Consider the following 23,578-nt stretch of genomic DNA (forward strand, 5'->3'; position numbering starts at 1 on the left):
TGCTTTCTTTATATATCAGCTTCTTTGTATATCAGTTGGCTAGAATTGCTGTAATAAATTTTACTGATGGTGTGAAGAAGAGAAATTATGTTTTCCTCCACCCTGAATGAGACAGAAAAAAAGAACAGGCTTTTGATAGTAAGTTTTCCCAAAGCTTTGAAGAATAGGGTGATTAAACTTGCCTGGAGAAGTATTTTAGACTTGAAATATAATGTTTCAGATAGGGTTTACTTATCTGACTTGGGCTATTCTGTGCATAGTTTATATGGTCATATTAATTAAGAATTAACTGGAGGGGCTGGAAAGATGGCTCAGTGGTCCAGAGGACCTGGGTTCGAGTCCCAGCACCCACACAGCAGCTCATAACTACCTGTAACTCCAGTTTTAGAGGATCTGACACCCACACAGGCATACATGTAGACAAAACACCAATGCACATAAAATAAATAAATATTTTAAAAAAGAATATCTTTAAAGGATAGAAGAGCTGGCTTAGTGGTTAAGAGCACTGGCTGCTCTTCCAGAAGACCTGGTTCAGTTCACAGCTGTCTGTAACTCCGGTTCCAGGTGATCTGACACCTTCACACCAATGCACATTAAATAAAGTTAAATAAATTATTAAAAAATAATTGACTGGAAAAGTACAAAATTTAGCCTATGTTCATCTCCAGGATCCCTTTTCTTCTAAATTTTGTCAGAAGGCCAAGAGTTAGCAACTAATACCCTATCTTGAAAATAATAGTTCATTTGGTGTATTTTTTTAAATCTCTATGTATGATGTATGCATATGGAAGGTTGGTGTTTGGCCCTTGCTTTCCACCTTGTTGGAAGCAGGATCTCTTGTTTTTGTATACTTCCTTTACCAGGCTAGTTAGCCTCTGAGCTGGGGATTCTGCTGTCTCCACTTCCTGTTTCCCTGTTTTAGAGTGTTGGGATTACAGATGTGTGCTACTGCCTAAGCTTTATTTATATGGGTCTTAGGGGTTTGAGTTCAGGCCCTCATCCTTGTGCAGGTACGTTACCACTAAGTCAGCCCCTAGCAGTGATATATTTTCATAGTTAGGAAACACATTTCCTTCATCTATCTTAATAGTTGTGTAGCCACCTTGTGAACATAGGTGCTTTATTCTTCATTCTTAGAGTCTCAGAAAGGGCAGTCATTTTCCTACAGTCATACAAGCAAATAGTATTAAAGTCCAGATCTTGTTATTCCTAGTTTAGCATTCCTTTATTCATGTTCCAGTTCTTAAAGGATGTACATGTTTTTTGTAGAAGTAAGAATTAACTCCTAGTTAAAGATATCTTAGTGTAGTGAGTGCCAAGATTGTAGCTCAGTGATAGTTTAAGTAGCGTGCACAAGGCTCTGGGTTTTGTTCTAAGTACCAGAAAGAATTTAAAGGGGTTTTGAAGATTTCAAATGTTTTAGTGGATATTTACTATTTCATTTTACATAAAGGTCAATTTCAAAATAATATTTCAATATGTTTTCATGCACCGGCTTGTCAGTGTCCTCTTAATGAACTTATTTAATATTTTTTGCTGTTTACCTATTAGATAATATGACTTATTTATGTTTTGATGGTAATACCCTTTTTTGAAAATTCGTGGACAGTTTCATACTTGCATATAATGTCTTATCTCTGTTGTCCTTATGATCTTTCTTCCACTTCTGCTTAACCCCTTCTACTAAGATCATCCTGCTCCCATTTTTATGTCTTTTGTTTTGTTGGTGTGTTTTTTTTTTTTTTTTTTTTTTTTTTTGTGATCCCTGGTTTAATTAAGGTTGCTTGCATGAGCATGAGCCAGAGAGTTTTTTTACTGGAACATGGCAACTTCAATGGCTGTGCCATTTGAAGAAAATGAGGTCCCCCTTTACACAGTAACTATTCTCTGTCAGTAGCTACTCAGGACAGTGGACCTTCTGAGCCTACCCCCATTCTCTGCTGGAATGTTAAAGGACAGCATCTTTTGTAGGTCATGTTCAGGAAACATTAGGTAGAGTGATGGTAATACTTTAATCTTCCATTGATTACAATTATTCCCTCTGTGCTTTCTTCTAATGTGAAATTTGCCATTTTTTGATTAGTAACAATTAGAAATTTAGCTATGATGTATTTCTTATGCACTTTGAAGGGTATGAAATTATCTTTCTTCAATAGCTTGAATACATACTCTATTCCATATTAAAGATTTTTTCTGATTTATTTTTATTGAATGAACTTATTTATAATTATTTCTATTTATCTAGTTATGCTTAGGTTCTCATGTATTAAAATCTTATTTACTTTAGTGCTATATGTTCTGTGTTCTCTTTGTCATTATTTATTTGTGCAAATACCTCACAACCTTAAAAACATTAGCTCCATAATTTTGTTATTCTTTCAGTAATATTATATGTTACTAGAAATTTCCTGTAATTACACATAATATTAAAATATTTTCTTCTGTAGACATAGTCTATTATTATATTCAGGAAAACTATTTAAGATTAAAAATATACTGAACATAAAAGTGAATTGCTGTTCATTCCTAGAATAAGGAAATAAAAATAAAAATGTGTATTTAATTGACTTTGATGGTGTTTTGGGTGACACAATTTTTCTTTAGGTTTGTGTTTTCTCAAGATTTCTGTAGTGAGATAACATTTTTCTTTTTAAAGAAATTTCTATATTTTGAGATTATAATATAAATAAATCATTTTCCCTTCCTTTAAGTCCTCCCATATAGCCCTTTTTGCTCTTTTTCAAATTCATGGCCTCTTTTTCCATTAATTGTTGTTACACACACACACACACACACACACACACACACACACACACACACACACACAAATACAACCTGCTCAGTCCATATAATATTACTTGAATGTGTATGTTTTCAGGGATGATCATTTGGTTTTGGATAAGGTATGCCCTTCTTTGGGAAAGACTGTTTCTTCCTCTCTCAGCATCCTTTGTCTGTAGTTCTTGTGTAGGGTTGAGCACTCATGGGCTTTCTCTTCCCTGTCCACTTTAGCATGTCTGTTGTTGTTTTTGTTCACTCATGTTTAGGCAGTCATGTTGGTGAGACTTTAGGAGTATAGCTTCTGACATTCCTAGGAGACAGCACACTTGCTGTTCCTGTGGCTGTTTACAATCTTTTTGCCTCCTCTTCCACAGCCAAAAAAAAAAAAAAAAAAAAAGAACCATGACATTTAGACATTCATCCATTCATATTCTTTCTTTGTCTCTCTGTCTGTCTTTAAAGCAATTTTAAATTTTAAATAGTTGAAGTACTTCATTTATACATATAGGGGAAGGTAAGGGCTTTCTTAATAGGATTCTAGTAGCACAGGAAATAAGGTCAACAATCGACAAATGCCAGTAAGTAAAAAACTTATGTAGAGTAAAGGAAACTGTCAAGTGAGTCAAGGGGCAACCCTCAGAATGGGAGAAAATCTTTGTCAGTTGTAGATCCAACAGAGTATTAGTTTCTAGGATATGCAAAGAATAACTACAAAAATAAACATCAAGAAAAAAAACCCTACCCAATTAAAAATGGGCTATGAACTGAATACAGAGTTCTCAAAAGAAGAAACAAAATGGCCAGTAAACACTTGAAAAATGTTCAGCAACTTTAGCCATGAGGGAAATGCAGATTAAAACTAAGATTCCATCTCACCCCACTCAGAGTGGCCATTATTAAGAATGCAAATGATTAAATGCAACGTGTGGGAAGGGGAAACTTCATACACTGATGGTGGGAGTACAACCAGTTTGGAAATCAGGTTTCTAAAAACACTAAAAAAGAATGACCATGTAACTGAGCTGTACTATTCCTTTACGTATACCCAAGAGATGTACTATAGAGATGTAGTTGCACATCTGTGTTTACTGATGCTCCAATCTTAGTTGTTAGGAAATGGAATCAGCCTAGGTGTCCATTGATAGATGATCAGATAATGGAAATGTGGTACAAAGACACAGTGGAATTGTATTTAGCTGTTAAAAAACAAAACTGAAATGAAATTTGTAGAAAATAGATAGAATTGAAGAATATTGGGGGAAAGTCAAGTGCCCCATGTTCTCTCATATGTGTGGATCCTAGTTTGGAATTTTTAGATATGTTTAATTTGGAATGTCTGTAGAGACCTGAAATGACAAGGGGGCCATGTTGGAAGCTGGAGAGTGGGTTGGAAGACACCAGAATAGCAAGAGCCTCTAAATGAACTAAGCAAAGCTCATATGAACTCAGAGAATGAAGCAGCATGCACAGGGCCTGTACCAGACCACACCAATCCTCTTTTAGTTTAGTGTTTATATGGGACTCCTGAGTGTGTGAACGAGTGGGTCTCTGATTCTTATGTTTCTCTTAAGCTCTTTTCCTTTTATTATTGGTTTGCCTCATCCAACTTGGATATAATGATTTTTGTTTTATCTTATAATGTCTTATTTTATTGTTCTTGTTGTTATCTCTTAGAAGCCTGTTCTTTTCTAATGAGAGGTAGTCTGGATGGGAGGGGAAGCGGGGAGGAACTGGGAGGAGCAGAGGGAGCGGAAACTCTAGTCAGAATATACTGTAGGAGAAAAAATATCTGTTTTCAATAAAAGGGAGGAAAAGAGAAGAAAAAAAAAAGTTGTCTCTCTTTTTCTGTCCTTTCTAGGAATAAGTACTGCAATAGGAAGGGAGTGTCCGAGTATTGTACTGGCGGTATCAGTTGTGGCAGTTTTGGGGTAGCCCTTCAGAGGGCTGTCAGACTAGGGAGTAAAGGAAGTACTTGGGTAGTGTCTGGAAGGAGATGTGAGGGAAAAGTAAATGCAAATATTATCATTACCAGTCATAAGGAGAGAACTAGGTGAAGGAAGAACAAGGATGTTTTAAGATGTCCAAATGAAATTCTGTTACAGTCTTTTTCTGGGCTCACAGGATCTATTGGGCTCTTCCTTGTTTTTCTCTAGTCTCTAAAGCTGAGAAATAAAGATGTATGCCACTGAACACAGAGGAACCAAAGATTTCTCGTTAGACCATGTGACACCCGAGGACAAGATCTGCTTTCCTGATTTTTAATAGCTGTTGGATTGGCTAACAGTTAGCATGATGATCTTCCCATGTTCCTTTTAGATAGAGAAAGAAGAGAAAACTAACCATACTTTAACTTGCAGGTTTAAATAACAGTGGGCCTGCCTCATTTGGCTGTAGATACTGCAGTGAGCCAAGGTCTGTAGTGTTATATCTGGGTGATATTTATCAAAAAGAAAATATATAGTTGTCTAATATATATAATAAAATATATAGTTGTCTAATGTTTGTGAAATGTGATGATTCTTTGGACCATTAAACACAAAACATACCAGTCACCTTAGTCTTTGTTAAACTTTGCTGTGGGTGTTTAAGACTATGGAGGTGGCAAAATTTAACTGTTTCTGACTGTCAAGGCCAGTTGAGGGTCTTGTCCTCAGGTGTCACATGTTCTAACGAGAAATCTTTGGTTCCTTTGTGTTCAGTGGCACACATCTTTATTCTCAGCATTTGGGAGGCAGAGGCAGGCAGATCTCTGTGAGTTTGAGGCCAACCTGGTCTACATAGTGAGTTCCAGGACAGCAAGAGATACATAGAGAGGCCCTTTCTCAAAAGGCGAGGCGAAAAAGACATCCTGAAAGATGAGCATGGTGGTATATACCTGTAATCTCAGCACACAAGAGACAGAGGCAGGAGGATTGGTCCAACATCAAAACCAGCTGAAGCAATATATCAAGGCTTTATCTTTGAAAAAAAAAAAAAAAAAAAAAAAAGAAGAAGAAGAAAGAAACAAAAAGGAATGGAAATACCTTAGCTTTAATTAATCTCTTGATTTGGCTTAAATCATAATATCAACTTGATACTAAACTGTAGTTATATCAATCTCATAATCTGGTATCTATGATGTTTGGTATTGTTTTGTGGTTATTGGTTGTTTTGTTATTTGAAAATTCTCAAATAACTTGTTTATGCAGTATCTCAGATGGTAGTATCTTATCTCTCTAGATTATTATCAGTCTTCAAGATAATCTTGTATAAGTCAGTTTTATATGTTACCTATTTTTGTACAAAATAAGCTTTAGGCTTAATTCCTTTTAAATTACATTTATGTATTTTTATGGGTATTTGTGGGAGCATGTGTATGCCATGGTATGTTTGTGGAGTCCAGAGGACAACTTATGAGAGTCAGTTCTCTCATCTCTTTATGAGGGTCCTGGGAATTGAACTTCAAGTCATCATGTAGCAAGCTCCTTTACCTGCTGAGACATCATACTGACCAAAGCCCGAGTTTCTTTCTTTCTTTTTAATTTTAAGATTTAGTTTATTATTTTGTGTGTATGAGTGTTGCATGTATGTCTGTGGAGCACATACCTGCCTGGTGCCTGAGAAGTTCAGAAAAGTGAGCTGTATCCCCTTGGACTAGAGCTGTGTATAGTTGTGAGCCACCATGTAGATGTAGGGAATTGAACTTGGGTCCTCTGCAAGAGCAACAACTGCTGAGCCAACTCTCCGGCTCCCTTGACTGAGCTTCTTAATCAGGTGTTTAAAGAATCTAATGTAGAACTACTTAGATAATTTTACCTTATGTTCCAAGAATGGGTTTAGGAAATAATATAGAAGGTATAACTAAATTAAAAAATAGATTGGTAAAATAATCAATGCAAATGTAATGAACAGTTATAAATGAGACAAAGTGATATAAGCAAAGGAAATAAAATTTATATGTCATACTCAAGACAAAATGTAATTAATAATATCTAGCTCATTACTTAAAGTGTGTATCATAATAGTATAAGCATATATTTTCTTAGGCCAGCATATGCATTTTTTTTTTTTCGAGATAGGGTTTCTCTGTGTAGCTTTGGAGTCCTGGAACTCGCTCTGAGGACCAGACTGGCCTTGAACTCACAGAGATTCACCTGCCTCTGCCTCCTGAGTGCTGGGATTAAAGGCGTGCACCACCACCTCCCTGTTAGCATATGTGATTTTTTTTTTTTTTTTTTTTTTTTTTTTGGTTTTTCGAGACAGGGTTTCTCTGTGTAGCTTTGCGCCTTTCCTGGAGCTCACTTGGTAGCCCAGGCTGGCCTCGAACTCACAGAGATCCGCCTGGCTCTGCCTCCCGAGTGCTGGGATTAAAGGCGTGCGCCACCAACGCCCGGCTGCATATGTGATTTTTAAACACTGGTAATTTTGTATTGTGTGTGGTTAGACGTGACATGTCTATTAGAATGTAAAATATATATAATCTGATAGCTGCTTTGAAGGCTACTTATGTAACTTGTAAAAATGTAAGTAGTTTGATAATTTATATAAAACTTAAAAGTACTTCTTTGAATGGGTATTGCTTTGATTCTTCCTCTGTGAAACAAGCAATTTCCTCTTTGTTACTTTCTCACAGAAATAATTCTAGATAATATTTTTTTTTTTTCTTTTTTTCCGAGACAGGGTTTCTCTGTGTAGCTTTGCGCCTTTCCTGGATCTCGCTCTGTAGACCAGGCTGGCCTCGAACTCACAGAGATCCGCCTGCCTCTGCCTCGCGAGTGCTGGGATTAAAGGCGTGCGCCACCACCGCCCGGCTCTAGATAATATTTTATGCTTGGAAATGTTTAGAGTACTTGTGATAGCCAATATTCTATCTTATGCAGAAGGCTAAATAAATTTTTGTTTCATTCACTTGATAAAATATTGAGAAATGTTTGGTATTTGTATGAACAGTAGTGGTGTGGCTAAGTGCTTACAACTAAAGTATAAAGGTCCTATTGTTCTGGGGCTAGTTCAGTGGAGTGCACATACACATATAGGTTCCATCTCCAGCACCAACACCACTGTCAAAAGTAATTATGTGTAACTTCAACTAAAACAAGAACAATATAATGCACAGGTAGGTTAAAAAAGAGACTAAACTTTAGAAGAGAATGCTCAGTCTATATCTTATTATTTTGGAGTACATGAAGGTTATGTGTGCATTTTCTGAGGAATGCATTTGAATGGTGCTCTTTGAAAAGTAAATGTGTAGGAGGAAGTAACTTTTGTTGATTGGTGACTATAGCCAGCTGCCCAGTCACTATGTCAGGTCTTGATTCCTCTGCTTTTTCTCACATAAACATCTAGGGGGAGGCTCTGTGCTATTTTGGTGCTGGTTGAGAATATCGGGATTCAATCATACCCATGCAAATCCACTTATCTGCTCCACTGTGGTTGCCTCTGTATTATGGTATTATGTAATTTCTTTTTTCTTTTTCTTTTTTTTTTAAATAGTTCTGTGACTTTAGAAAATTTCTTGATGAGCATGGTGTTTCTAAAGGCTTTATCTAGTTGGCAGTTAATGTCTTTGCATTGAGCCTTCCTTTGTAAGGTGATAATTTCCCTCTTAACAATGTGAGAGAATCTGCGAATGCCAGCCAGACCTTGTGCCAGACCTCTGGTGTGCTGCTCCTGTCTGTCTTATCTAGGACTTGGCCTAATGGATTCAGCCTTTGGTGCTTGAACAAATGAAATACAGTTCTAATAACTTGAATGTACTTATCCAATAATGTTATAATACTTAAAGAAAAAAATGCCAGAACACTTTTTAAATATGTAAGTAACAAATACTGCGTACCAAATTTGTGGACTTCTCACTAAAAACACATTGTGTCACCCATCTTGTATGTCAGATAATATATTATTAACTCTTACTTTTGTTAAAACACCCTGAATCAATCCTTGACATATTTGTTCTTTGGAATTTTTATCATTATGTTGAACCATTGATACTGATAAGCATATGCCTGTTATTTGCTTATTTTTAAGCTGCTATAAGGTATGTTTTAGCTCAGTGGTGGTGCAAACCTTTAATCCCAGCACTTGGGAGGCAGAGGCAGGCAGATCTCTGTGAGTTTGAGGCCAGTCTGGTCTACAGAGAAAGATCCAGGACAGGCACCAAAACTACACAGAGAAACCCTGTCTCAAAAAACCAAACCAAACCAAACAACAACAAAAAACCCAAAAAACATACGAATAAAATTTTAAAAAATATATTTTATTTTTAAGCAAATATTTCATGTATAGTACTATTTTAAATTATGCTTTTATTTATCTATTGGGTTGATGGTGTCAGTTTTCAGCTTTGTTCTCAATAATGCTATACTGAGATTCCTGTACATGTCCATTTACACACACGCACACACAAGCCTATGTGACTCCAAATGGAATATTCTGGTCATAGAGATACTTGTTTGGAACATTATTATGATAATCCCAAATTGTTTTTCAAAGCATTTTTTGCCGATTTTTATTGTTCACATATATTACAAATATGCATGCACATTCACCAGCATATGTGTACATATGCGTATAGACATACATATGTGTGTAAATTTTATAATTCACACTGGGATACTTTATGCGCAAATATATTCACCTTTTTCTTTTTAATATTTTTTAAATTTTATAATTTAATTTAATTTTACATATCAGCCACGGATTCCCCTGTCCTCCCTCTTCCTACCCCACCCCAGCCCACCCTGCCCTCCCCCAGCCTACCCCCCATTCCCATCTCCTTCAGAGCAAGGACTACCCTGGGGATTCAGCTCAGCCTGGTAGATTCAGTCTAGACAAGTCCAGTCCCTTCCTCCCAGGCTGAGCAAACTGTCCCTGCATAGGCCCCAGGTTCCAAACAGCCAGCTCATGCACTAAGGACAGGTCCCGGTCCCACTGCCTGGGGGCTTTTAATATTTTTTTATCAATAGTTGCAGAATAACATTTAAAATACATTCTTTTTAAGTCTGTTTACTTTTAATAGGTTTTTGTGCCAGGAACTTCCTTTAATTCCTGGCCTCAAAGGTCAGTTACCTCCTGCAAGGGCATTTTGTCAATTAACTGCTTGTATCATCTTAAAGACCCAACCCTGCTATCATATAAAATCTGCTTGCTTTTCAACCATTTTAAACCCCTGTCCCCATTTATTAGGAACCATCCTCCTTGACTTTTAAGATGAGATCTCTCACTGAGACCTGGGGCTTGTGTTTTCTGCTAGTCTTTTCTAGGGAGAGAGGGAGCTCCGGGGATCTTCCTGCCTTGCCTCTGCAGCACTGAGATTGCAAGCATGTGCTACCATACCATACCCACTGTTGTATGTGAGTGCAGGGGAGTGACAGGAAGTCCTCCACTGACCAAGCTCTTACCTGCCTCGTAATCTTGCAATAATTCTTATTGTGAAAGTTTGTGTATAATAATTATTCCACAGTTTTTTCATTTGGTAAAATAATGTTCTTCAAGTCAGTACAATCACATAAATGGCAAAATGCTAAGGTTTATTTGTGAATTATTAACTGTTGCTCTAAAAACATTTGTTTCTAATGCTTTGTTATTACAGAATAATTTTTGAAGCTGTAGGTAGAGCTTGAGAAATTTCTGTGACTATTAGTATATTTATTTAAACTAAAATAGAATCTGGGCCTGTTGCCCAGACATGCAATCTCAGCATTTGGGAGGCAGAGGAAGGAGGCTTGTGAGTTTCAGGCCCACCTGGGCTACATAGTGAGTTCTAAGAAATACTGATCTGCACAGCAAAAGCTTCTTTTGTGGAAAAAAGACACTCTTTAATTTGTTGACATTGCTTTGAACTTGTAGTATTATTTTGTTGTTGTTGTTTTTCTTTTTTGTTTTTTGATTCAGGGTTTCTCTGTTGCCCTTGCTGTCCTGAACTCTGTAGCTCTGTAGACCAGGCTAGCTCCGAACTCAGAGATCTGCTTGCCTCTGCCTCCAGAGGGCTGGGATTAAAGGTGTGTGCTTCCATTACCTGGCTGAACTTATAATATTTTTTTGTCATTCCTTTATTTTACTTGGGACATTCAACTCCTGAGGTACATTATTAAATAGGAGATATTTGGGAGTTGTTATGTTTTAGAATATAGGTTTGAAGAAGGAACTATCTATGTTCCTCAGCAAATCCATAGTGGTTTTGAAGAAGTTACACATGTTGTTTTGATTCTGTCATTTTTAATTGATATTGACTTCTGTATTTTTTAATAGATTATCTTTCACAAGGAATAGATCTTTCTGAAATAGAAGTAATAGAAAATGATCTACTCTTCATTGCAAGAGCACGACTTGAAGTGGAAAATCAAGCGAAGCGTCTTCTGGAGCAAGGTGTGGAGACTCAGGTAAGAAATGGGAAGAATCCGTTGGGATATCAATGCACGTTTGATTTTGGATTTAAAAAGTAATAAGCTAAATTTAATATGGAAGAACTGTGTTACAAAGTTCACATGCTTAAGCATGTTTAAGCATAGGGAAGGTTAGCCATATCTTTATGTATTTAATTCTGAAATACACTTGAGGTTTCTACTATATGACATGTATAACATACATTTTTATGTGCTGCTTTTCCAGAGGACCTGAGTTTGACTCTCAGCACACACATGGTTTCTCAGAACCATCTAGTTCTAGAGGATCTGATGCTTTCTTCTGACTTCTGTTGGTACCAGTCACACATGTGGGGCACAGACATACATGTGCAGACAGAGCACCCAAACATGTAAAACAAAAATAAATAAAATTTAAAAGGAAAATCTATTAATATCAGTTATATTACTTTGAGTTTCTTCTACACAATATGGGCATATATCTACATATACAAATGCATACATGCATATACATATCTAAATTTAAATCAGAGTCTATATATGAGAGAAAACCTGGTATTAGTTTTTTGTGTCTGACTTATTTCACTATATATTATGATCTCCAGTTCCATTCATTTTTCTGCAAATGTCATAATTTATTTCTTCATAGATAAATAAAATTGAATTATGTATATGTACCACATTTTCTTTATCTATTTACCTGTTAATTGACATCTTGACTGGTTCCAAATCATGACAATTGTTAGCAGCAAATGTCATAAACATGGATGTGCAAGTATCTCTGTGGTACACCAAATTAGTATTCTTCAGGAATGTAGTAACCACAGTGATGTAGATGAATCAGATTATAGTGTGTTTTTGTTTTTTTGTAGACCTCCACGTTGATTTCCACAGTGGCTGTGCTATTTTACTTTCCAATCTACAGAAAATGGATACTTTTGAAATCTGAGTAGTCCAAGAAAACTGCTATTAGCATTTCAGAAGTGCACCATCATAAGCCTTTCTGTTTTTGTAGTTCAGTGCTTCTTGGCACTTAGTGTTTTAAAACTATTGAATCTATTGTTCTCTCTTTCTCTCTCTCTCTCTCTCTCTCTCTCTCTCTCACACACACACACACACACACACACACACACACACACACACACACACACGAGACAGATAGAAAGACAGAGACAACAGGGAAGAGAGCTAAGTTTCTTATCTGTAGGTTCAACGGTTGCAGATTCAAACAACTGCTGATCAAACATTGAGAAAAAAATTGAGGAAGTTTCAAAACTCAAAATTTAACTTTCCACAACTTTGCCACTATGCTATATCCATGTGTTTTAGTTTGGGTTTTTATTGCTGTGAAGAGATACTATGACCTTTTATAATGAAAACACTTAATTGAGGGTGGCTCACTTACAGTTTTAGAGGTTCACTCCATTATGATCATGAAGGGGAGCATGGCAGTGTGCAGGCAGCTAAGAGTGCTATATCTTGCAGGCAACAGGAAGGCAACTGGTTGTCACACTGAGTGAAACTTGAGAAAAGAGACCTCAAAACCCGCCCCGATACTTCCTCCAACAAAGCTACACCTCCTAATAGTGTCACTCCCCTTGGGGGCCATTTTCTTTCAAACCACCATATTATGCAAATGAAGTAATACATTGACATTTACTATTGTAGCTTTATACCGTTTCATAGACCCTTAACCTTGCCAGCACTCAGTGTTTCAGCATGGTTTGCTTTTGTCTTTTCTGCGTGCTGTAAAGCCATGAATGTGATGGTTGTATCTGTATTTCAACATATATAGATCCCGCCATGACGGTTTGCTGCACAATGCAATATATCCCGTTTACATTGTATTAGGCATGGTAAGTTATATGAAGATAATGAGTATAGTGGAGGTTTGTGAATGTTAGCAAGTCCTACCTCACTTTATATACAAGGCATGGGCATCTTTGAATTTTTGTTGGGAACTTGTAGAGAAGGAAGAAGTACCCAGTGGATGCTGAGGTATATCTATATGTCTGTGTATGTAATGAGTCTTTCTCTGTCCCTCCAGTCAGCTCCCAAATAATGACACGGAGACTTATATTAATTGTGAAAGCTTGGCCTTTATATATATATATATATATGTTTTTCGAGACAGGGTTTCTCTGTGTAACTTTGCGACTTTTCTGGATCTCGCTCTGTATACCAGGCTGGCCTCGAACTCACAAAGATCCGCCTACCTCTGCCTCCCGGGTGCTGGGATTAAAGGCGTGCGCCACCACCGCCTGGCAACCCATTTATATTAATCTACGTTCTGCCACTTGGCTTTTACCTCTCTCTGATTCTGTGTGTCCCACTCATTCTGCATGTCCTTGGTGTCCCCCGAACCTTGATTCATCTCCTACTTCCTCACTTTCTGCTCGCAAGTCCCGCCTATAACTCCTGTTTAGCTATTGGGCATTTAGCTCTTTTTTAAACCAATCAGAAAGCACTTGGCAAAGATATATCTTCACAGTGTACAAAAAGATTATTCCACATGTGTATGTCTTCAGTTCTTGTAACTCTTAATATTTTACTATAGAAGAATTGAGAGATAAATTAAATACTTTTAGAATAGTAATACATGTCAAGGATTGTAAAATTGAAGTACTATTTTCATTAGACATAGGCGTTTTAACATTTTGTAAAGGAATGTGTATTTAAGAAATTCTATGCTTAACAGTAGTATTTTCCTAGTGTAATAAACTATTTTTGATATTGCTCAATTGTATATATACATTTTAATAGTTATATAATTTTATTTTGCTTTAGTTTTTGTTCTTGTTTTGTTCTTTCTTATTTATCTATTTATTTATCTATTTATCTATTTATCTATTTATCTATTTATTTATTTATTTATTTATTTATTTATTTATTTATTTATTTATTTATTTTCTTTAAGACAGGGCTTCTCTGTGTATCCCTGGCTGTCCTGGAACTTTGTAGACCAGGCTGGCTTCAAACATTAAAGATGTGCACCACCACTACCCAGCCTGCTTCAGTTTTTGAATTCATATAAAATTAAAGAGGAACTAACAACATTAAGAAACTTCTCTTCCTTAAATATTGATAGTTTTATTATGTCCATAATGTGTAAAGTTAATCAAAAGAACTTGAACTAGATAGTTCTTGTTTTGTAGCCAAACCCTGTGTTTAGTCAATGAAATTTAGTTTAAAAAAAAGATAAAGAAAAAATGTGCATAGAGCTCAGTGGTGATTGCTTGGCTAACATATTTGATTCCTAGGTTTGATCCTCAGCAACACACATACTCATCTACATGTGGACACCTGTGTGTGCTTATGTGAAATTATCTGCATGAATCTCAGAAATGCAGAAGTCGGTGTGGTTCACAGAGGGTGGGCCCTGCTCATGAAGGCAGTGCTGTCTCTGCAGGGCTGTGGAGGATCATGGTGTCACAGTTGATTGACATTGGCCAGTAATGCCGAATTTACTTGTCTTGTTTAGATTTATATTAAGTACCTTTCTGACTATTATTTGGTTGTTGTCTCTGTGTTTGAGCTGTGATAAGAAAGCTATGAACTGCATGACTTGCAAGCAACAGAATTTTAGGAGGTTGAGAAATCGAAAATGGGAGTACTAGCAACTGGATGTTTGGTAAGGTCCAACTTCCTGTTCTTCGGATAGTCTCTTCTCTGTGTGTGGTGGAAGGAGCTAATGTGCACCTAGAATTCTGTAATAAGGACCTGGGTGTCCTGTAATGAGTGTTCCAACCTTGTCATCTCTCAGATACCCCGTTCCTAATAGTGTCACCTTAAATTCCAGGATTTCAACATGAATTTGGAGAGACATATATTATTTAGACCAACTCAACTTTCTAGATAATTTTTCTAAAGAGATAGCTAATGTTGGCATTCTGCTTCAGTTCACAGAGTTTACTGTAAACTGATGCTTGTGTTTATAAAATTGTGTATTTCTGGATTTAGTTACATTACATGTCTGACCTCCTCAGACTTGGCTCTCTCTGTTAATCTCACAAAGTCTGCTTTCAGGCTTGGCAGAATTGATGAAATTAAGGCCTTGATCAATAAGGTCATTGTTAGGAAGCAGGGTATCTTAGTGCAGCTACTTCCTGTTCTTAGAGGGAAGCAGACAGAGTTGTCATCCACTATCCCAGTATACTGTTTAGGAGTTGGATGGGTGGGCTCTGCTAGGCTCTGTTTTAGTTATCTCAGTCACAGTAACAAAGCTGTGAGGAGATGATGTATAGTGAAGGAGACAGACATGGTAAAGTGAGCAAACTAAGGTTTTCATCGCTGTCAAGGCGCAGCAAAGTTGCTGTCTGGAGCTTATTTCATGTTTCTTTAATAAGACCACCATGTCCATTTTGATTTTGTTATGTAAGCGTACTAAAATTGGCTTTTCACTTTGCTGACTAGTTCCTATGGGAAAGGAAACTTATATAGTACAAGTATTTCTTTAGGAAGTCCCCAGACTGTGACTAACTCCTAATGTAACCCTAATTCCCTCAGTATTTCTTCAAAGATTTTACTCACTGACCAGCTTAGTTTTCCAACTTCTAAATTACTACTTCAGTTTTTCCATTCTCACTAACTTTTCCCTCTGTCTCAGTTACTGTGTTCTCTTGCTGTGAAGAGACACCATAACACAGCAACTCTTATCAAAGAAAATATTTAGTTAAGAGCTTGCTTACAGTTTCAGAGGTTAATCTATTCTCATCATGGCAGGAAACATGACATCAGTCAGGCTATCATACTTGAACAGTAGCCAAGAACTACATCCTGATCTGCAGACAGGTGGGAAAGGGAGGGAAAGAGACGCAGTTCCCCCCTCCCGGCTCCCCGCCTCTCTCCTATTTCATTATTTCCACTCTTGTGCCATCATTGCCTCTCATTTACTAAATCCTTCTCCTCAGCACTCAGACATGCATCCTTCATGCCACTCTCCCGTTTTCCCTGCTTTTCAGTCTGTCTTCTAGTTTTCCATGCCCTATCTTCCTCACTTCACCAAGACCTTTATGCTGTCTCTCTGCCTGAGTGCTCTCTCCCTTTTTTATTAGAACACAGCTTGCAGTTTTCATCTATTTCATCCTCAAATCACTAAAATAGTTACCTGTATAACTAAGCTTTGTTTTAAGTAGTGATTGCTTTTAGAGTAGTAGTACTTCAGTACTGAAGTGCTGCTGTAGTCATAAGTTAGTATATTAAGGACTTTGTAGATTTAAAACCTGAATAGATATTCGGTAAACAAGTAACTTTTGAAAACTTGTAATACATTATAGCTTCTTTTCTCTTGCTATGCCAAATACCTGACAAAAAGCAAATTAAGGATACAAGGCTCATTCTGCTTCATGGCAATGGGAACATGAGGGACTGTATCCAGTCACAAAGAGACACAGATAATGCAGGAGTGACCCTAGCTCATTGGATAATGCTGTCCACATTTAGGGTGTCTCTTCGCTCCCCATTTACAACTCTTTGCATGTCCTATAATTACACCTCTACTGTCCTCACAGATGTACCCAGAGGTATTGTGTCTTAGGCAGTTCTAAATCTAATTAAGTTGACTGAAAATTAACTGTCACATTTGCCATTACTTGTATTTGGTAGTCAATTTGAAGTTACTTTCAAGAAAGTGCTTACCTTTTTATTTATATAATTGAGAACCACAATTTCAGTATCAGTGCTGTCTTTATCAGTTGTGACCTCTGTCATCGTTTAAGATTACCAGAAAATTTCTACCTTTGTTATTTTCAAGGATTTAGATGATTTAGCTATGGGGAGATAAGTCAAATCATTCTCTCTCTCTCTCTCTCTCTCTCTCTCTCTCTCTCTCTCTCTCTCTCTCTCTTTCTCATTCTTTGTGTGTGTCTGTTATTGCATAATGCAATCAACTTAAACAGTTATTGTCTCACCACTTCATTGTATCCAACCTTAAATAATACTAGTCAGCTTGACTCAGCTATAACATTCAGATATGTTGTGGTCATTTTTTTAAATAGTTGTTATACTATAGAGGAGGTGAGACCTTGAGGAAATGGTTAAGTGTTGTGGGTAGAGTCCTTATCAATGGGATTAGTGCTCCCATGTCCCTTATCCCACCCCTCACTTCATGGAGAATACTTTTGCATCCTCTCTAACTTCATGAAGAGCATTCTGTTATCATATCTACCCCAACATACGCTTCATGGAGAACTCTCTCTTATCTTGCCCTTTACTTCATGGAGATTGCTCTCTTATCCCACCCCGACTTCTTGGAGAGCAGTTTCTTATTTCAAACTTCACTGCATGGAGAGTGCTTTCTTACCTGTTCTGACTTCATGGAGAGTTTGCACTTATGCCTTTTGTCACATATGATTATAGTAAAAAGACAGACTTGTATGAATAGAAGGTGTGCCCTCACCACCTGTCCCATCTGCTGTGCCTTCATTTAGATCAGCAGTTCTCAACCTGTGGATTCACAACTCCTTTGGGAGTTGAATGCTCCTTTCACAGGGGTCACCTAAGAGCATCAGAAAATATAGATATTTACATTATGATTCATAACAGTAGAAAAATTATAGGTATGAAGTAGCAACAAAAATAATTTTATGTTTGGGGAATGGTCAACATAACATGAGGAACTATATTAAAAGGTCAAAGCATTTGGAAGGTTGAAAACCACTGATTTAGACCTTCCAGCCAACAGAACTGCTGGAAATAAACTTCTATTGCCCATAAGCTGCCCATTTTCTCTCTCCCTCCCTTTATCTATCTATGTATCAATCCATCCGTTCATCTGTCTGTCTGTCTGTCTAATAGCAATAGGAAGAAACTAAGACAATAGCCATTCCTTTATTGTCTAAAATAACTGTTTAACAAAAAGTGCAAGTTATTTTTTTAGTAAATATAGGTGACCAATTTGATCTTTTTGTTTTCCCTAGTCAGTTGTTCATGTTTAGGTTAGTATAGTTTGGTAGCATTACTACATCCCTACTACTGTTTTACACCATTTCTGTTTTCAAAGTCATAAATCATGTAGGTACAAATAAATATGTTATTTCTCTCCAAATAAAAACAGAACATATATAAAGAAGCTTATAATGTCAACAGTTTTGTTTAACATGAATAAGCCTTATAGTAAAGGCGTATCATTTCTATATACAAGCAATTTATACTGCTTTCACTGATACTTGACAAATTTTTTGGAAAGACTGGCCCATTTTCTGGGGAAGTGTAATAGATCCCAATATTAGGGCAAAACTATAGATGTCTCTGTTTCAGGCATGGGGCAAAATCTGCCAGTCATCTTTAGTACTTTACTCTTTGTTGTTGATCCTAAGAATCTTTCAGTGATGGGGGATCGGGAGAGAAAATAGCATTTAAGCAGGCTCCATTACTTCAAGCTTTAACTAGCTTTCAAAAATAGGTGATGGAGATTTTGATTTGGATGAGTTCCTGCATCACCATAGATACCAGTCCCCCACAGGAAAATGATGACATTTTAATTAGCAAGAAGGGTTTAACTTGTGAAGTCTAAGCTTTCCCAGTAAACAAGCACAGAGCTTATGGAGACTCTGGGTGGAGGAAGCAGATGTTCTTGTCTTCAGAGGTCATCAGAAAGGACTCATCATCTGCATTCAGTTCTTTCAGAAATTAGTACCTGCCCATGATCCCTAGTGACCACCCTGAACAGCCACATACTTGCTTTATCTCCAAGGCAGGAACCTCCTTGGTTAAGTCTGGGGTCCTGGTGTTCGTCAGTTGCCAAACAGAAGTGCTTCAAGAATGTCTTCCAGACAGGTTTCTGGAAACAGCAGTGTAGGACTGCAGGCCATCAGAAAAATGTCTGCAGAGTGCACAGCGTGCAGCTAGTCGGTGTACTCTCATGATTGAAAATTTTGATTTCTGAGTTGAATGGAGTCTGTGTAAGTTAACCACTTTCTTTAGCTTTTAAAATAAATTCCTGGAAACGTTAAACATAGTAGTGATATACCTCATTAAGCAACTTTTGTTGTTGTTGTTGTTAAATTTTTTCTTCTCTTAAATGGGGCCTAATAAACATCAACAGTAGCCACTATCAGTTGCTTGTCAAGCTCAAAGGCATTTTAGAGGAGCTTTCTTGTATTTCCTGACTAGAATTCATTCTATTTGGGCTTACCCTATAAGAAGCTGCAGAACAGATCTCACCATTTGAGTCTATAGAAATGTGTTTTGCATATTTGATCCAATGTTGCTTTTGCCACTTAACCAAGTTCTGGTGTCTTTTCCTTTTCATCTCATCTGTAAAGAGACATTGGATCCAGATGTTTATGGACTACATAGTCAGATCATGACAATACCCATTTAAATCTCTTTTAAAATAATCTTTTTTGTGAAAGGGACTCACTAAGTAGCTTTGGCTGACTTGATATTTGCTGTATAGATCAGGCTGGTCTGGAACTCAGATCTGGCTGCCTCAGTATCCCAAGGACTGAAATAATCATTCTAATATGTGCTGAGAATTTCTTACTCTTCTAGTAATTTTGAAGTCCAACAGATTGTTTTAACTAATAGTTTCCCTGCTATACTATGAATATTCTTGGTGTTTCTTGATGTTCCTTTAAAAAATTCTTTGCTCCCATCTTCCTCTTTCCATTCCTAGTCTTGGTGACCAGTATTCTATTCCATTCTGAGAGTTCACTTTTCAGTTTATGCAAATGAATGAGCTCATGTATGTTGAAATCGGTTTTCTCTGTTTGGCTTGTTTAACATTATGACTTGCATTTTGAGTCACAGTGCTGCCAATGGCATTCCATTCTTTTTTATGGCTAAGTAGTATTTTACACTGTAATATTTGCCACATTTTATTCATTCATTACTGATTGGCACTTAAATTGTTTTCAACATTTTTGATATTGTGAATAGTATTGCAATAAATGGAATTGTACATATTCTTTTGTGTAGTGATTGTATCGTCTTTGAATGTATACCTGGGAGTGCAATCACTAAATCATATAGTAGTTCTGTTTTTAGGATTTTTCTTTTTGCTTTGTATTAATTTTATGTTGCATTTGTATGTGTGGCATGAGGCCACTGGGTATCCTTTTACTCTCTCTGCCTTATTTTTAAGAACATGGTCTCATTGAACATAGCCCTGGGCTAGTGGTCTCCAAGCCCCAGCATTTGCCCTTTATAAGCTTGGGTTATATGTGAGTGTGGCCAGCTGTACCTAGCTTTTTACTTTGGTGCCAGGATCTGAACTTGGGTCTTCAAGCTAATATAGCAAGTGTTGTTACCACTATGTTTCTTTCTAGCCCACAGTTTTGATTTCTTTTGAGAAACACTCTTTCTATGAAGTCCAGGCTAGCCTTGAACTCACTGTGTAGCCCACACGGAACTAAAAGTTTCAGTGATCCTCCTGTCCTAGCCTCCTGAATCCTGAGATTATAGGTGTGCACTGCTAAGCCTGAGTTTCATTTTAGTTTTAGCATGTGTATGTGTATTCATGCATTTACACATGTGTACAGATGCATGTGTGTGCCTGTGGAAGTCAGATTTCAATGTCTGGTGTCTTTCTTGACCACACTACAGTTTTTGTTTGTTTGTTTGTTTGTTTGTTTTGAGCATAATCTCATAAGGAACATAGAGCTCACAGATTCATCGAGGAATATTTAGGGTTTTTAGAAATTTTTAAAAACATGCTATGTGCAAACAGAAAATTTAGTTTCTTATTTCCTATTTGGATACCCTTTATTTCTTTCTCTTGACTAGTTTTGGCCAGGTATATCAAATGAGAATGATGAAAGTTGTTACCTTTCTCCTTCTGACTTCAGAAGGAATGTTTTTAGTCTTTCTAGTTAGCATAATTCTGGCTGGTATTCATGTATATTGCCTTTAGAATTTTGAGATATCATCCTTCTATACTTAACTTGGTGAGAGTTTGCATTCTTAAGGGATGTTCAATCTTATCACCTCTTTTTTGTTCTTTCCGTTTACTGAGATGATCATGTGCTTTTTGTTCTTCATCTTATTAAGATGTTTTATCTTATTTTCATATGTTGAACTATGCTTGTGTCCCTGGAATACATCCACCTTCATCATGGTGCATATCTTTGCTATATACTGTTGAATTTAGTTTGCTAATATCCATTAAGAAATTGTATATCATGGTGTTCTGGTTAGTGTGAATTGTCAACCTGATCATCAAGAACCACCTGGGAGTTTGGCCCCTGTACATGCATGCCAGTGCCACATGTTCTTGATTGCCTTGAGTTGGGAAGACTGATTTTCTCTAGGTGCTAGCCCAGGACCAGGCTCCTGAACAATACAATGAAAAAAAGGGATTGAGCAGCAGCACGGATTCCCCTCTCTCTTGCAGTTAAAGCTTCGGTAACTGGCTTTCCTTCCATGATAGACTGTACCTTGAACTGTGAGGCAGAATAAATCCTTTCTCCATTAATTTGCTATTATCTGGGTATTTTATCACAGCAGCCTGAAAAGAAACTAAGACTTATCCTCCTTTCTTCCTTTCTTCCTTGCTTCCTTCCACATTGTTGTATTTGGCTATATTAGCATTGCTAGGTTCATAAAACTAGTTACACAGAATTCCTTCCACTTCATTTCTTTAAAATCATTTAAGAAGAATTGAAGTTACTTTTCTTTATTTTGGAGAATTTATCAGATCAGTAGAAGCACTGCATTCTGCACTTTTCTTAGATGACTTCAAATTGCTATCTGAATCTTATTATTTATTATTTATTTTCTATTTCTACATGATTCCATTTCAGTAAGTTGTATGTGTTTAGGAATTGGTTCATTTCTTCTTTCAGAAACCTAACGTTATTCATAGTTTCTTAAAATCCTTATATTCCTGTGGAATCAGTTATAATATGTTCTTTTTTATCTCTGATTTTATTAACTTGGGTGTTCTGTTTTTACTTGGTTTGTCAACTTGATCAACCTTTTAAAAAATTAAGTTCTTTGGGCTGAGGAGATGGTTTAGTTAGTAAGTACCTGCTATGCAATTGTGAGGACTTGGATAGGGTCCCAGAACCCTGGGTGTGACTTATAATCTCAGTGATGGTGTGATAGGAGATTGATACAGCAGATCTCTGGAGCTGGCCATCTGGCCTGCCTGTGTGGCAAAATTCTAGACCAATGAGAGATGCTGTTCCACACAAAAAGGAGAAGGCACAACATCATTGGTTGTCTTTTGATGTATCACATGTACACTCACATCTATGAACATGCCCAGACACATGTGCATACCCTTACACACCACACAATAAGAAAACAGAAAACAAATCCAACCCTTTGTTTCTTTGATCTTTATATATATTTCTAGTTTCAAGTTTTCTTTGTTTCTGCTTTGACCTTTCTTATTCACCGCCCCCCCAGTTTTATGTTGGTTTTTTCCTACTTCTTTATTTTTTTTTATTTTGTGTGGGGGGTGGGGGGATTTAGTCAAGCCTTTTCTTCATGACTGCTGGCTCCCCAATAATGACATAGAGACTTATTATTAATTATAGAAGATCTGCCAATAGCTTAGGCTTATTATTACTAACTACCTCTTTTTGTCTCATGGCTTTATTACCTTGACTCTCTACTGTGCATGCCACTTCCTCTTCTGCTAGCTGGCGACTCCCCGCTTCTACTTCCCAGCTTCCTATGTCCTTTAAAATCATGCCTAGCTATTGGCCATTCATCTTTTATTAAAACAATCAGAATGACACAGCTTCATAGTGTACAAAAAGATTGTTCTACAACATTTCCCCCTTTTTGTCTAAATGAAAAGGAAAGGGTTTAACTCTAAGACAGCAAAGCTATATATAATAAGAACAATTATCAGGTAAGAATTACATTTACAATGTGTAGTCCATTTGTATTTGGCAATTTTGGAGAAAACACTTTATAATTTATCTTATCTTGGTGAGTCCAAAATGCTGTACCTAATTTCTCTTCTGTTATAACTAAGGAAAACTATAACTGTGACTATCTAGTCTTCAGCTCCATCAAAGACCCCAGAGGAAGTATCGAGTAAGCATCTTCTAAAGCTAAAAGAAATGACAGAGATACCTGTCTGCCTGGACAGTCAACCAAGGTTCCTCTGCAACGCTGGGGCATCCACCTTTGGCCTGCAGGCCTAGAATATCTAATAGACTTTTGAAGGACTGTCCTGCCCTGTCTTGGCTAAGTTCGGCAATCACTTTTCTTTGTATCCTACTGGTTCAGTTTGGACAGCATACTGTCAGCAGTCGAGGCAAGGGCAGTTTCTTGCCCAAATGGCTAGCTTTTGTCATAAAGAAAGCAAACTCCATACGGAGGTTCTCTGATACCCATCATCCTTTTGTGAAGTAAATTGGTACTGCCAGGAACAGATATGTATCACTGTCTTGAAAAGCCTTATGCTATATAGATCCTGGACATTCACCAAAACTACACAGAGAAACCCTGTCTTGAAAACAACAACAACAACAAAACCAAAAAAACCAAAACAT

The 23,578-nt window shown here is 37.0% G+C and overlaps 1 protein-coding gene across 3 annotated transcripts in view; it reads left to right on the forward strand.

Annotated features, from left to right (window-relative positions):
* Cog5 (component of oligomeric golgi complex 5) overlaps positions 1–23,578 on the forward strand; it is a 328,269-nt gene that overhangs the window by 114,468 nt on the left and 190,223 nt on the right. For all 3 annotated transcript variants that reach the window (XM_028891732.2, XM_028891734.2, XM_028891733.2), the window contains one exon: positions 11,014–11,144. In XM_028891732.2, the coding sequence (XP_028747565.1) occupies positions 11,014–11,144 (131 nt within the window). The remainder of the gene's footprint in view (positions 1–11,013; positions 11,145–23,578) is intronic.

Source organism: Peromyscus leucopus, chromosome 14 (assembly GCF_004664715.2).
Source record: "Peromyscus leucopus breed LL Stock chromosome 14, UCI_PerLeu_2.1, whole genome shotgun sequence".
Lineage (NCBI taxonomy): Eukaryota > Metazoa > Chordata > Mammalia > Rodentia > Cricetidae > Peromyscus > Peromyscus leucopus.